The 15,238-nt window shown below is 49.4% G+C and overlaps 1 protein-coding gene across 1 annotated transcript; it reads left to right on the top strand.

The window, feature by feature from the left end:
- The first annotated feature begins 3,085 nt into the window (after window positions 1-3,085).
- On the top strand, window positions 3,086-14,250 carry Myoz3 (myozenin 3). Its single transcript, XM_038329286.1, has 6 exons — window positions 3,086-3,146; window positions 9,871-10,025; window positions 10,960-11,013; window positions 11,112-11,265; window positions 11,540-11,696; window positions 14,082-14,250. Exons 1-6 carry the CDS (start codon window positions 3,086-3,088, stop codon window positions 14,248-14,250), a joined length of 750 nt encoding a protein of 249 aa, XP_038185214.1.
- Window positions 14,251-15,238: the final 988 nt, after the last annotated feature.

The raw sequence follows: 15,238 nt of genomic DNA, 5'->3' as shown, positions 1-15,238 counted from the left end.
CCAACCTTGGTTCAGAAAGAGTGATTGTGTTCCTACTTTTAGATGAGACCATCCCTTAGCCCTACCCTCTAGATTCAGACCCAGCAGAGACTGGACCCAGAAACCCAAGGGGCAGAAAGCTGCATTCAGAGCAGAGCCCAGGATGCTGCCCCACATGGGTGTCAGAAAGGTCACTGGGGCCATCTGCACTGATGGACTCAGGTGCTTGCCACCCTGTTGTGTGCCCACCCTTCTTTGGGATTGACTTGTGTGCCTTTCACAAGTCATAACTTCTGCTGGAACCTGTCCTGAGAGCAGTCAGTATCTAACTGCCTGCTGTCCGGCGCTCAGTACCTTAAGCTAATTCATCCTTGATTGGATGAGCTCACCATCCGACCTCACCCCCACCTGCTCCTTCCTTCCCACACCTCGCATTTCCAGACCATCTCCAAGATGTGGGCGTTATTCAAGTGCCCTTTAATAACCTCTCCTCTTCTCCACCGCTTCCCAACCCTAAGTCAGTTACCCTCCCTCTCTCTCGGCTACCACACAATCTCCCTGCCTCCAGCCTGGCCCCTTTCAACCCTGTATGTGTACAGCAGCTGTCTCTGGAAAATGTCAATTTGACCACCACATTCCTCCAGCTTAATCTCTGCATCAGCCCTTTGCAACACAAGTTCCCTTTGGAAATCTTGCCTCTTCCCACCTGTCTGGCCTCAACTCCCAGCACCACCCTCAGCTCCTATTTGCCAAACCCTCCACAGTCTTTGCAAGAGATCTGTCCTCCACCTGCAGGTCACCTCCGCCTGGTGGGCTCCCACCAATCCTGCATCCTCCAAGATCCAGTGCCAATGCATCTTCCTCTGGGAGGCCTTCCGAGGCTTCACACTGAGCTGGCACCAAGTTCCCTGCTCCTTGAACTCTTTCAGGGCAATGCTAGAGAGATGATAACACAAAGGCTGTTTTACTGGTCAAGCCTGGGCTAGCTGAGCTCCTTGGAGATGGAGTCCTGGCATATTTATTTTTAGTCCACAGATAGAGACTCAGAGAATATGAGAAGATAGTAGGGAGGAAGCGAAAGAGAAAGGGAGGGAAGGCAGGCAAGAGGGAGGAAAGAAGAGATGGAAAGAGGGAGGGAAAGGAGGGAGGATGGGAGGGAGGGATAAAGGAAAAGTCAAGAAAGATATTGGGGAATTCGTTCACTTACTCCTCCACCCATCCATACTTCATTTATGCAGCAAACATTTGTTGAATTTCTATTAGGCATTACTCTAGACACTAGGGATACAGCCATTACCAAGCTTCAGTGAAGGCAGCCAATCCCCAGAGTTCTAATGTGACTGCGCCAGGGGGTGCAAGCCCTTCTGTTTGCAAGGGCCTGCTGCCGGGACACCTGTCTTCCCCAGAGCCCAGTGCTTTTCGCATCTGGCCCCGGCTCCTGTTGCAGCCCGAAATAAGGCTGACCCACGGACAAGGCAAGAGTGATTCTTGTCAGCTGAAGCCAGCACTGGCTGTAGGACACACCCTGCTCACTGACCGCTGACCAGGGAGACTGCATTAGACACTGACCACACAACTCCAGCTCCCCGACGGAGGTGTTAATCTTAAGGGTCTGACATTCCTTCCCACCTACTGTGGCCCCGTCAGGTACAGGCATCATCGGCTCATCTTCCAGGGAGCTCTTGGGACCTAGGGGGAGTGGGCAGAGGAGATGAGGTAATTTGCAGGGTCTTGTAGGTGATCTGGTGGGGGGGGGGGGTTGGGCCTCACAGAAGTCCAGGGTCTACATTAGGAGGAAGGGAACTATAAGCTCCAGGGTCCTGGACATCCAATGGAAAGGCTGGGATTAAAGATCAGGGGAGGTAGTGGTTTTGCTCTGTCTTCAGGATCGTAGGCACTGCAGAGAGACAACTCCCTGACTGTAAACTGGGGACCCTGCTCAGATCCTGTGAATGTTTATCTGGGGACAGATCTGAGAACTATGGTGTTCTAACTCAGATAAGTCATAGTTGGCAACTGTCAATTATCTCATGACCCTCAACCATGTGCAGACATGCTCAGGTTTGGGTTCGGTTTTAAAGGTCCATGGATAACTCTGAAATCTATTCTTGTGGTTTAGTCTAACCCGTGCTGTTAAATTACAAAGGAGAAAGTGAGGCACAGAGCTAGTGAATTACTTGTTCATTACTTGGTCATACATGCAGAGAAAGTCAAGGGAGCCTATTGGTCTTAGCTCAGTCAGTGTCCAGGGTCCTGTTGTGTATGGGGACACAGATGGAGCATGGAAAGATCTGGGAGCCAAGGAGAGGGGTACACAGGGTCAGGCGGGGATGAGGGACTCAAGGTTAGGTTTCCTTTCCTGACCCATGTTAGGAAAAGTGGGTTGGGAACTCACACAGGTTCTCCGGGGCTTGCATTTGTGAATCCGTTCCAAGGTTCCTGGAAAGCAAGAGAGGGATGAAGGAAGAGTAAGAGACAAGATGCCAGGTAGGGACAGCCGAGGGCTGGGGCCTTGAGGTAGTGCTCAGAATTGAGTTAGGACAGGTGGGCAGGGGCCAGATTTCCAAAAGGGGAATATGAAAGGGGGCTATAGAGGGGGAGCTGGTAGAGTCAGGTGGTTAGTACCAAAGATAACTGTTGCCATGGAAGTAGCTCAAAGGTGGAGAGACAGGGGAGGATGTGATGATTTTGCCTATATTGTTGGGCTAGCCTCAGGACCAAATATCAGTATGTAGACCCCAGGGTAGCCCTGACCTGATTTATGATGCCCCGACCTCTTCCAGCCTCCAGTTAGAGCTCTTAGGTCATGATGACAACCATGTCTGATGTTCTGATTTCCCCACCCCTGAAGCCCCAGGCCTGGGGACAGGACCCTAGAGAGAAGCCCTTAAAGAGAGTGATTTCCCAGGACACTGGCCTCTGATTTGTGTGACCTCCCTAGCCCACAGTCTTCTCCTTCCTATACAGACTTCAAATGCCCTTTGGCCCCTCTAGCCTTTGCTTGTGACTATGGTCAGCCCAGAGCTGGGGCTGGACAACAAGGGTGATAAGTTTGGGGAGAAAAGGAGGCTTCCTGGGCCATTCGCAGGAGTTTCTCCTCCACAGGATGATCCCCAAGGAACAGAAGGAGCCGGCAATGGCTGTCACAGGAGATCTTGCTGAGCCAGGTAAGGTAGACACAGCCCTCTACGTTCCTCAGGTTATGGCCATTCAGGCCTGCTGGTCTCAGGACTGGCAAGAAAGTGAGGGTTCCACAGCAGTCTCTAGATGCATTTATGGAGTATGCCCCCAGGGTAGGATGCTTTCTGAGGCTTTTGTGGGAACTCACCCTTCTCCACAACAGCTGAGTAACCCAGACCGCGTCCTTGGTTCCAAGATCACCCTGTTCCCAGCCCTCTCTAAGGCTCAACTGAGCGCCAAGGACTCCCTCTGGTTCCAGATTCAGCCCAGCTGTGGGTCTTACTGAAGCCTGGGGACAGGACAGGTAGCCCAGCTCCATTTCATGTGTGTTGGGGCATGGGGAGACTGAAGGGAAGGTGGTTCAGCTGGCCTCAAACCATTTTACTAAGACGCGGCTCGACTTTATGAACAAGTCACCTAATATCCATGCTTGGCAATTTTACAAGGCTGCTTTGAGAACTCCCATTATAATCGTGGAATTTATTAGAGCACTTCAAATAGTCTAAAAATTAGTTCAACTTAGTGGGGAGTTTCAAGCTTTTGTGTGATCTCAATGGCTCTGTGTTGCTGATTAAAATCCGGACCCACAGCATCACTTCCTGGGACTATGGTTTGGTGCAGTTGGCACGGGGCCCACACTGTTGTCTTTTGGACTAATGCCCAGGTGACTGGCACAGACTTGGCAGCAGAGACACTCTGATAAATGCTCCCGAGCTCCTTTGCTGCTCAGTTTTGGTCAGAGACAGATTCAACACTTGTGTTGTGTGACTTACAATTTATTTTTAGAAATTTTTTTTTGGGGGGACAGGGTTCCATATATCCCAGGATGGTCTCAGACTTGCTATATCACTGACACTGACCTTTGAGAATGCAATGTGGTAGGGGTGGGCAGGAGCAGGTAGATGAGTGGGTATGTGGATGTGTGTGTGTGTGTGTGTGCACGTGTGCACACACATATGCGCAAAGAAGCCAGGAGAAGACATTGGTTATTCTGTTCTATTGTTTTCAACCTTATTCCTTTGACCCAGGGTCTCCCACTGAGCCTGGAGCTAGACTGACTAGCCAGTAGGCCCATAGAACCCTTGGTCTCTCTCCTCTAGCAGTACTGGGGTTCAAGGAGTGCAGCTTCTCATATGGGTCCTGTGATTTGAACTCAGAGCCTCATGTTTATACATGCTCATACTCAATGAGCCATCTTTCCAGCCTCCAGGCTGGTTTTATATAGCACTGGGAATCAAACTCAGAGCCTAGTACATTTAATCAAACACTAACAACTGGACTGTAGCCTCTGCCTTGTTACTCTTTTAGGGCGAGTTACTCTTTTAACCTACCTTGTGTGTTCTTGCCTCTTCTTCTTGTCATGATTTTGGGATCTTCCCCCCCCCCTTTGGGTGCTGAAGATCAAACTCAGGGCTTCATGTATGCTAGCCAAGCATTCAGTGTAACACTGAGTCACACTCCCAGGCATGTCCTCCATGACGTTACGTGCTTGTATATGCAAACTGTGAAGTATTGATGCTTAAACTGGAGGAGTCATGCAGCTGAACTTTATGTCTCTTGTCTTTGTCATTAATTACAGACCCCCCCAACTATCAATACACGTAATTTATACCAGACATGATTATTGTTAGGACATATATTAGCTATCTTTTGTTGCTATAATGAGAATCAGTGACAAAGGCAGATCTGCTGCTTCTATTGTGGTTTTGTAAATAACACATCTGGTTAAAATATCCAGACCAGTGGTCAGAGAAATGCTCAATTGGTTAAAAGCACTGTCAGCTCTTCCAGAGGACTGGGGTTCAGTTCCCAGAATCCATTTAGAGGCTCACAACTGTTTATAACACCAGTTCTAGGGCATCTGACCCTCTCTTTCGGCCTCTGTGGGTATCGTATGCATATGGTGCACAGACATACATTCAGGCAAAACATCCAAACACAAAATAATCATTTTTGAACAATTCCAACAAAACAGCACATGAATGGGTTTGAAAGTTCTTCATAATGAAACGACTTGCATAGGCTAACCACTGTCAGCATCCTGGTGTGGATTCTTCTGTCCACCATTTTTATATGCACATGTACATGGACCATGTTCTCCAGGGTCTTTCTTTTTCCCTTAGCAGCACACCATAGCTTTCTTTCCATCCTCAAATGATTTACCTTGCTGTGTCCCCTCCGCCAGCTTCCAAAGCACATCATTGTTTGCGATGTGTCACGTTTATCCACCAGTCCATCATGGCGGTCCCAAAGCTTGCCTTAGGTGAGATCCTTGAAAGAAGAGTTGGGGTGCTCTTGTGCAAAGGAAGGACTGACTAAGGACACAGCTCGGCTGTAGTCTGACTCCTTGTTGACAGTGACAATAGGGACAAGGGAGACGGTTCAGTGGGTGAAAAATACTTCCATGCAAGAATGGAGACCTGAGTCCTAATCCCTGGTGTTCATGTAAAATTCATTGAGCACGGCTGCAGGTTCCTGTAACCCTAGCATCAATATGCAGAGACAGGAAGGGCCATATAGCATTGAGAGGCAGAGACAGGAGGGGCCACACAGAATCGGGAAGCAGAGACAGGAGGGTCCATGTGCCACCAGGAGGCAGAGATAGGAGGGTCCATGTAGCAATGGGAGGCAGAGGCTGGAGGGTCCATGCAGCATAAGGAGGCAAAGAGACAGGAGGGTCCATGCAGCATCAGGAGGCAAAGAGACAGGAGGGTCCATGCGCCATCAGGAGGTAGAGACAGGAGGGTCCATGTGCCATCAGGAGGCAGAGATAGGAGGGTCCATGCAGCATCAGGAGGCAGAGATAGGAGGGTCCATGCGGCATCAGGAGGTAGAGATAGGAGGGTCCATGCGGCATCAGGAGCAGAGACAGGAGGGGACATGCAGCATCAGGAGGCAAAGAGACAGGAGGGTCCATGCACCATCAGGAGGCAGAGATAGGAGGGTCCATGCGGCATCAGGAGCAGAGACAGGAGGGGACATTCAGCATCAGGAGGCAGAGATAGAAGGGTCCATGCGGCATCAGGAGCAGAGACAGGAGGGTCCATGCAGCATCAGGAGGCAAAGAGACAGGAGGGTCCATGCGGCATCAGGAGCAGAGACAGGAGGGGACATGCAGCATTAGGAGGCAAAAGTATGTGACACTTCCCTGAAGAGCATGACACCTCCTCTATCTCCAGTTCCTACAACCAGAGGAAGAAAAGTGACAGTCCCTGTTTGTCACAAAAAATAATTAGCACATTGAATAGAATCAGCAGTAATGATTTAATGCTATCTAAGAACTAGTCTGTATTTAGATTTCTTAAAGTTAATAGTTTTTAAAGTTTTAAAGCTGGACGGTGGTGGCACATGCCTTTAATCCCAGCACTCGGGAGGCAGAGGCAGGCAGAACTCGGAGTTCTGGGCAAGTGTGGTCTACAGATTGTTTCAAGGCTACACAGAGAAATGCTGTCTCAACAAAAGGTATTTTTTAAAAGATTTTTTTTATTTGTCTTTTATGTGCATTGGTGTTTTTTGCCTGCGTGTATGTGTAGCTCATTCATGCAGTTCTTGTACGGCCAGAAGAAGGTGCCCCCAACCACCACCCAGGAACTGGAATTACAGACAGTTGCGAGCGACCTTTAGGGTGCCGGGAGTTGAACCTGGGTCCTCTGCAAGAGCAGTTAGTGTTCTTAAATGCCAGGCCTTCTCTTCAGCCCCCGTTTGTAGTTTTAATCAGGACCCAAACGAACGCACATGGTTCTTATTTGGTTGCTATGTCTCTTTAAAATGTAATCTAAAACAGCCCCTCTCCTTTTCTTTCTTTTTCCATCTCCTTCTCTCGTTTGAAGAAACTAGACAGCTGCACAGCTGCCCTCCCCGAACATCCTCCATCCTGTTTCTGGCTCATTGCCCCCTTGTTCCACTGTCAGTTTTCTCTTGGGTCCTCTCCAGTCACACTTTCACAGCCAAATGCCCTATGGTCACTGCTTCAGTGGAGATCACCACTGACCCCAACTTGTTAACTCTGATAGTCACGCTTCACGTCTCATCTGGTTTGATACCTTGGGCTGTCTGTCTCTGAAGTCATTCAGGATTTGGTTGCCAGGTGCGCCCTCTCTGCAGTTCCTCCTTGCTGCCCCATCCCCCAGGTTTCAAGGGCATTTTTCTACTCCACCAAAATTGGGTGAAGTCGTTGGCTCTCTGGATCTGTTTTGCTTTCTCCCTGTTTCCCAGCTCAAAATGTCATTTATATTCAACTGACACAGGAGGCTCTATGTCTGATTTTATTCTGTGTGTAGGTGTGTAGTGTGTGTGTGTGTGTGTGTGTGTGTGTGTGTGTGTTTTCTGTGCTGGAGGAGATTTGCCTCAGGGTTCTACACACCAGGCAAGTGCTCTACCACTGAACGACACCCCCACCCTGTATTAGATGTTGAAGACTGGCTATGTTAGCTAAGCTGCCTGCATAGAATTCTTTCCCACTATCATCCTTAGCATGCCATCACCATGTCTTCCAGGAGGCTTTCTTTGTTGGTTAAATATATACTTATGCCTTTTGCTTTCAGGGAGGCACAGGCAATGGGATGGGACCCAAACACTTAAGGATAGTCAGCAGCCCCGAAAATCCTTTAAGTGGATTAATGAATGACTGATTCTAATGACTGATTTCAGTTCTTCATTGAAAACCAACATGAGACAGACCTGAGGGTGCATACTTGTTCCTGGTAATCCTTAGCTACATAGCAAGTTCAAGGACAGCCTGGGCCAGACAAGACTGTGTCAAAACACAGTGGGTAAGGACACTTGCTGCCAAGCCTGACAACCTGAATTCTGTCCCTGGGACCCACAAGGTGGAGCAAGACTCCTGGATGTTGTTCTCTGGCTGCCACAGCCATGCTATGGCACATAGCCCCACCCCTTATAACTTACTAAATAAACAGAAGAATTAATAAAAACAAAAGGAGAAAAGGGAAAGAAAAATGAAAATAATGGCAACAACATTGCTTTTAAGATCATGATGCCCCAGATTTTGATCTCTAGATTTTTTTCCTATGAACTAACATTAGCCTTCCAAGTCCCTCTTTGTCATTTCCACTTGAAAGTCTGTCTATAAGACTCCTCAGACTGAAAAGGTGCCTTTCCTGCTGCTTCTGTTGTTTGACTGTTTTTACAGGCACTTACACTGTAGCCCAGCCTGCCTTGAACACAGACCTTTCTCATTAGCCTCTGAGAATATCCCCAAGTTTCCAGGTAATTGGGAGAGTTTGAATAAAACTATAAAAAGTAAAGTAAAAATGTCGTAGTTTACTTTCTACTGCTGTGACAAAGACGCCCTGACCCAAAGCAACTCGGGGAGAGAAGGGTTTATTTGTTTATATGTCTTGATCCCAGTCTGTCATGGAGGGAAATCAGGGCGGGAATGTGGAGACAGGGACTGGAGACTCACGGAGGAATGCCATTTTCTGGCTTGCTCTTCATGGCTTGCTCAGACTGCTTTCTTATAACGCCAGGGCCAACTGCTCAGGGTTGGGATCACCCCCAGGGGGCTGGGTCCTCCAACCTCAACCAAGAAAATGTCCCACAGATTTTCCTACAGGCTAATCTAATGTAGAAATTTTCTCTGTTGAGGTTCCCCCTTTTGTGTCAGGTTGACAAAATGACTCAACAGCATAAATGTATTCACTTGGAAAAGGGGAACTCTTTGGTAAATCACATCACAAAGCACTTTTGCTATCGTGATTGAAAGGGTGTTATGCTGGGGTGTACGTCTCTGGCTGGGAGATAGTGACATTTTTCTTTCCTTATATCTGTACTTTATAGCTTTCTTGAATACCTGTGCTGTTTTAATAATGTTGAAAGACAATTTTAAAAACTAAACGACCAAGGTGGATTTGTTGGTATATTTGTCTGTAATGTCAGCACTCAAGAGATGGAGATCAGCAAAGATCAGCGTTCAAAGTCATCCTCACCTAAATAGCAAGTTTGAAGCCAGCATGGGCTGTGTGAGACCCTGTCTCCAAAACCCAAAATAAATATAATTAAATCAGCAAAACTTAAAGAATGTGTCTCAAGCCAAATTTCTCATCGTCCCCCCTCCCCAACCATCTCCTCCTTCATCTCCCCCATCTTGGTGAATGGCTGCTCCATCCTCCCAATGGCTCTGGTCAAGTCTTCCCTTTATTTTACTGTCTCTTATTGTGGTTTCCCTTAAACAACAACAAAACACCAAAAAAAAAAAAAAAAAAAAAAAGCTGGGCGGTGGTGGCGCACGCCTTTAATCCCAGCACTCGGGAGGCAGAGGCAGGAGGATCTCTGTGAGTTCGAGGCCAGCCTGGTCTACAAGAGCTAGCTCCAGGTCAGGCTCTAAAGCCGCAGAGAAACCCTGTCTCGAAAAACCAAAAAAAAAAAAAAAAAAAACAACAACAACAACAACAAAACATATCAAAACAAAAAACCTTAGAGTCTCATTTTTCCTCACTACCAATATAGACAAAGAGGTGCAAAGGAAATCCATGGAGTAAGTATAAATGGCCAAGAACATTTAAAACAGCATTGAGCATCATTGAGCCTGTGCCCACTGATCTCTGCCGTGCCTTCTAACCCTCAGATGGCAAACACCCAAAGAACAATGATGCCCCGTGCTGCCAAGGGTGAGGCTTGGTGCTGCCCAGGAGTAATGGCAGGGCTGCCTTGAGGTCAGATAGTAAGAGCTCCCTCTGACCTCTCCCACAGTCCCTTCGCTGGACCTGGGGAAGAAGCTGAGTGTGCCTCAGGATCTGATGATAGAGGAGCTGTCTCTCCGCAACAACCCAGGATCCCTCCTCTTTCAGAAGCGGCAGCGCCGGGTGCAGAAGTTTACCTTTGAGCTTTCAGAAAGTTTGCAGAGTGTGAGTAAAGCTATCATTTGTTCTTAGGTATGAAATGCAGAAGGAGAAGGCTGTAGAACTGGCTGACAGAGAGACAAAGTTAATAATAAGGTGGCATGGTGGAACTCAGTTGGTTAAGTGCCTGCCTAGCATGCAAGAAGCCCTGGGTTCCATCCATCCCCCAGAAACACACAAAACCAGCGTGCTACACACCTGTAATCCTGGCATCTGGGAGGTGGAAGCAGGGGATCAGGGTTTCAAGGCTGTCCTTGGCTACAGAGCAAATTCAAACCCAACCTGGGCTACATAAGTAATCCTACCTCAAGATACAACAAAAGAATGGTTTGCTGGTGGCAGGTAATTTTGGAAAAAATACTAAACAAGCCTGGGGCATTTCTCCCTTTACCACTCAATTTCTGGACCTTACTGGAGTGGGGAAGAGGGAGGAGGAGAGAGATAGCAAGACGGCCACTTTGTCAGGTGCCTGAGATAGTGCTTGCTAAGAAAGGGTTCCACAGGTATGAGGAGACTATGTCACCATTATCATACCATCAGTATACCATTAGCACTCACCGTCACCCACCACCAACACCAGCACCATCACCACTACAACTGTGACCATCACCCCACCACCACCATGACCACCACCATCACTGCCCCCCCACTACTACCACAATCACCCCCACCACTACAGCCACCACCCTCAGAAGGGAACTGAGGCTCAGAAGTGTCTTATTCTGACAAGATTTACAGTAGCGATGAGTGCTATTGATATTTCAGCATCACAGGCATTGGGTCATCCCTGTAAACCATCTACATTCCCAAGCTCCCCTCCCAACCCGCGCCCTACGTTCTTCTCGCTCCACGTTCTCGCTCCACATTCCTTAGGTGGTGGTAGTAAAATCCTGGTCTCTTGCTTAGCAGAGGGTCCCTGCCTGTTTATTTTCCCCAACAGATCCTGGCCGGAAGTGCCCGAGGGAAAGTGGCTGACAGAGCAGCGCAGGTTACGGTGAGGAGTGACCCCTTTCCCAAGGGACAGCTACGGGAAGGGACCGGCTGCCAAAGAGCAGCTGGCCATCGCTTCTGAGTGCTCGCCCCTGTGCTCAGGTTCTCAATGGCCCGGAGGAGCAGAACCACGGCTCGGAGCAGAACCACCGCTCGGAGCTCCACGTTTCCCAGGGGTCACCGGGGGACCCCAGGACTGCCCACCCGGGAGTGACTGGTGTTGAGTCGGTCCGTAGTCCAAGTGCCCTGGCACCAGGTGAGCTGCCGCCCTGTGTCCTGGGGCACCGATGGCTCAAAGAATCGCAACAAATTCCCCAGGTTAGTTACACAGCGAATCCCTTTCTCGGCAGGCTGAAACCCACTGTTGCAGCCCTCCCGGCGTCCTGGGATCGGGAGGCTCACATACCCCACCCCTAGCTCCGCTCTCTTGACTTCTCTTCCCTGCCCTGGCTTTTCTCGCCCGCGGGGTAGGCGTGGGGGTGATGGTAAAGCCCAGGCAGTGCCTGTCACCAGCGCCACTCCACCCACAGGCTATGCAGAACCGCTGAAGGGCATCCCGCCCGAGAAGTTCAACCACACCGCCATCCCCAAAGGGTACAGTTGTCCATGGCAGGAGTTCGTCAGCTACCGAGACTACCCGAGTGGCAGCATCACCCCCATTGTTCGCGACTATCGCAACTTCAACAAGTAAAGCCAGGCTGCCTGGGACGTACAGTGTGGGGAGGCCGAGTACTTTTTGCTGACTAGCTGTAGCCCCAGCATGTTATAGATGTTTACTGAGATCTTGCTAGAACACTGCCTCACCCCTATTAGGTGCTCAATAAGTGTGTGTGTGTGTGTGTGTGTGTGTAAGGGGAACATGTCACACCTCCATTACATGTTGCCACAAGTACCAGATTCCCCTCATTCTATAAAGACCACACTCAGGCATATGAACAGTGCTGCTTCTGAACATGGTCCTCTGATCTGGGCAGCACTGAATGAGAACAAGAAGGGTTCAGAGAGCCTGCCAGCCAGCCAGCCAGCCAGCCAGCCAGCCAGCCAGCAGTATTGGTACCTGCTGAGACCACACACTAAGATTGTCTGAGAGATAGGTACTGTGTGGGAGGGCCTAGGGAGGCCCTGAGAGAAAGGATGGAAGGATGGGGTCCTTGAGAATACACAGTAGAGAGGGACTTGACCGCTCTACACAGCTGAGTGGGTAAGGAGGGCACTGGAAGGAGAACTGGGCAGATGAGTGTGAGAGCCTTAGCTCTTTACCAAGCAGAATTGCTGTCCCTCCGAGGTCCTCACTCCTGCCCGACAACTTGCTCAACTCCACAGCAGGCTTAGTCTTGGCAGCTAGCTTCCCGACTGGCTGACTTGGATGCATGCCTCACTCCCGTGTCTCAGAATGGCAGCTGAGGTACATTCCTAGCAGCGGGAGCAACTGAGGTGGCAGAGGAGGAATAGCAGGGCCCAGCCAGGTCTCTGGACTCCCAGTCATGGCCGTGAAGCCTGCTGGGCTCAGACATTGCTCAGCCTGCCCCAGAAGGGTTTAGCTGTTGCTGGCAAAGCTGGGGTAGCCCAGCAGTGGTACTGCCCTGGCAGGATCCCCGACCCTAGCCAAGGTTTGCAATTCCTCCCAGAGGTAAACCTAGTCCCCCTTGCCGGGGAACTACAAGAATACTGCTTTCTGTATTCTTTTGTTGTTGTTGTTGTTGTTGTTTGAGATAGGGTTTCTCTGGGTAGTCCTGGCTGTGCTGGAACTCACTCTGTAGACCTTGCTGGCTTCAAACTCAGAGATCCACCTGTCTTTGCCTCCTGAATGCTGGCATTAAAGGCCGTGCGTCACCCCTGCCTGGCATGTATTTCTTAAAATAAAAGTGACCATGGGTGCAAATGAGGGACTGAACACTTGCCTAGCATGCATGAGGCCCCATGGTCAATACCTAGGACTGCTCTCTCCCAGCAAAAGGCCTAAAATACACACAGCCTTAGGCAGCTGTGGATGAGAAAAGAGGAAAAGGAAACATGGCTTCTCCGGGTTTCTGCACCAGATAAGTGAAAAAATAAAAAAGGACAGGAAAGGAGCGCAGCTGCTCCTAGGTGCGGTGGGGAAAGTTTATTGCAGACTTGTGGAAGAGCACAGGGACAGACGCAGGGACATCTGGGAGAGTCCCGGGGGGGACATGACCGTCAAGTAAAGACGGGATCTCTTTGTTGGCCACTCTCCCACCCGATTCCTTTGCAGTGGTAACACGGGTGGTTGTCAGGATGTCCTATGATCCCAGAACATTTGTACTGACCACGGCTTACCAGAGGGCGTGCGCACTGCTGCGTAGATGAATACTTTCATTTTGTAGCGTGCCTTTTTTTCACTCACCATTGTGCTTTTGGAACCCATCTCTCCCATACAGATGATTCCCTTTCCCTTGAGTTTCTGCGTGTCGCTGGCTCGTGCCCCTACATCAGAGGGTGCGGGGCTACTTCCCGCTTGTTAATGCCTTGCTGTCTGCTTCTTCACGAGAGCATGCAGGAGCCTCCCCCAGCCATATGCTTAGAAACAGAGTTGCTGGGTGACAGTTTACATATTTTCAGGTTAAAAACGATTATGCTAATTTGTCCTCGGAGGCAAAAGCACCGATTTACCCACAAGCCAAAGCAGCAGATGATGTGAAGCTCGTCCCTGCCTCTTCCTTAACTTTAGCATTCTTACCCTTGGCAGCTTGTGTGGGGGAGAAGGGCTGGGCTCTGCTTGTCACTGGCATTTTGCTCATTCTTGGTGCTCCTTGAAGTCAGCTGTCCTCTGGGTTGTGGGTATTTTGTCGCAATGGAAAGTGAGAAAGAGAAATCCACCTTGCAGTGTTGTTCCCTTCTGGCACTGACTGGAGGGGAGCCTAGAACTTTGTGTAGGCCACTTCTAGAATCTTCCTGCTTACTTCATCAAGGAACAGATTTGGACCAAGGACCAGTTAATGATAGTATAGATCTTTGCTGCCTAGAAGGGGAAACTGAGGCCTCAAGAGAGGCTGGGTGTGAGCACGTGTTACCCCTCTTTCACACAGCCCATCTCTCCTGTTTCTCTTCCAGGACCCCAGTGCCATTTGGAGGACCCCATGTTGGCGAGACTGTTTTCCAAGCAGGCCTCCCCTTTGCCCCGGAGCCGTTCAGTGGCCTGGAACTCCTCCGCCTTAGACCGAGTTTCAACAGGGTTGCTCAGGGCTGGGTCCGGAAGCTCCCCGAGTCTGAGGAGCTGTAACCTCAACCTGAAGCTCCAAATCTCTGGGCTCCATCATGTTCATTTTGACTCTGCTTGCTTTCTTATCTTTCTCCTTTCTTTCTTTCCTTCCCTTTTTCTTTTTTCTTAGTTTTTCTCCCCCTTTTCTCTCTGAGACAGGATCTTACCCTGTAGCCTAGATTGGCCTGGAACTTAATGTGTAGCCCAGGCTGGTCTTGCCTCAGCTTCTGAGCACTAGGGATTATAAAGTGAGCATGCCAGACTGACTTCATTCACACAGTGAACATGATTAAATATAGCACTTCAAAGGTCACTGGGTTCATTAGTCCTCAAAGCAGATACACATCAAACATTGGATCTAATGTGGACCTGCTCTAGACTCACAGCCTCAGATCTGCCTGTGATAGGTGTTAGGATCAAGCACTTCAGGTGACCTGTATAGTTGCCTATGGAGTGTCTCTAGGAAGCTCTAGGAAGCCTGTTCTGCCTGGCCCCAGCAGCTGTCACTCACCTGACGACGGAATGCTCAGGAGTAGGCCATCTATATGCGGACTGTTCCATTAGGAAGGAGCAACTTGGGAATGCAGCTGTTTGTAGGATGTTTGTCTAACATGCACAGAGTCCTGGGTTTGATCCCTAGCACCACATAAACCAGGCATAGTGGATATGCCTGAAATCACCTGGGAGATAGAGGTAGAAGGACTGAAAGTCTGGGTCATCCTTGACTAGATAGTGAATTTAAGGTCAGCCTGGGCTACATAAGACTCTAGCTTTACAACAAAGAAACAAAACAAAACAAAAATGTAACTAAGGCTGGCTATGAACTGTAGCTGAGGACAACCTTGAACTCCTGATACTTCTGCCTCCCTCTCCCAAGTGTTGATTACCAGTGGTGCACCCCATGACTTCCCACTGACACAGCTGGCTCTCATCTGCACATGTTCTCAGTATATCTGAAACATCTGTTCCGTGCTAGACTGTGCCAGGTCGAGGTCTTGAGAGGAAATGA

The sequence above is a fragment of the Arvicola amphibius genome, chromosome 5, assembly GCF_903992535.2.
Source record: "Arvicola amphibius chromosome 5, mArvAmp1.2, whole genome shotgun sequence".
Lineage (NCBI taxonomy): Eukaryota > Metazoa > Chordata > Mammalia > Rodentia > Cricetidae > Arvicola > Arvicola amphibius.
This window is presented reverse-complemented; position numbering and strand designations above follow the sequence as displayed.

What these genes read in the sequence shown, in the direction of transcription:
- Myoz3 (XM_038329286.1), top strand. Translation starts at nt 3,086, where the DNA reads ATGATCCCCAAGGAACAGAAGGAGCCGGCAATGGCTGTCACAGGAGAT. An exon ending in TTTCAGAAAGTTTGCAGAGT is followed by an intron (nt 10,026 to 10,959) that starts GTGAGTAAAGCT and finishes TTTCCCCAACAG; the next exon opens with ATCCTGGCCGGAAGTGCCCG. An exon ending in GACTATCGCAACTTCAACAA is followed by an intron (nt 11,697 to 14,081) that starts GTAAAGCCAGGC and finishes TTTCTCTTCCAG; the next exon opens with GACCCCAGTGCCATTTGGAG.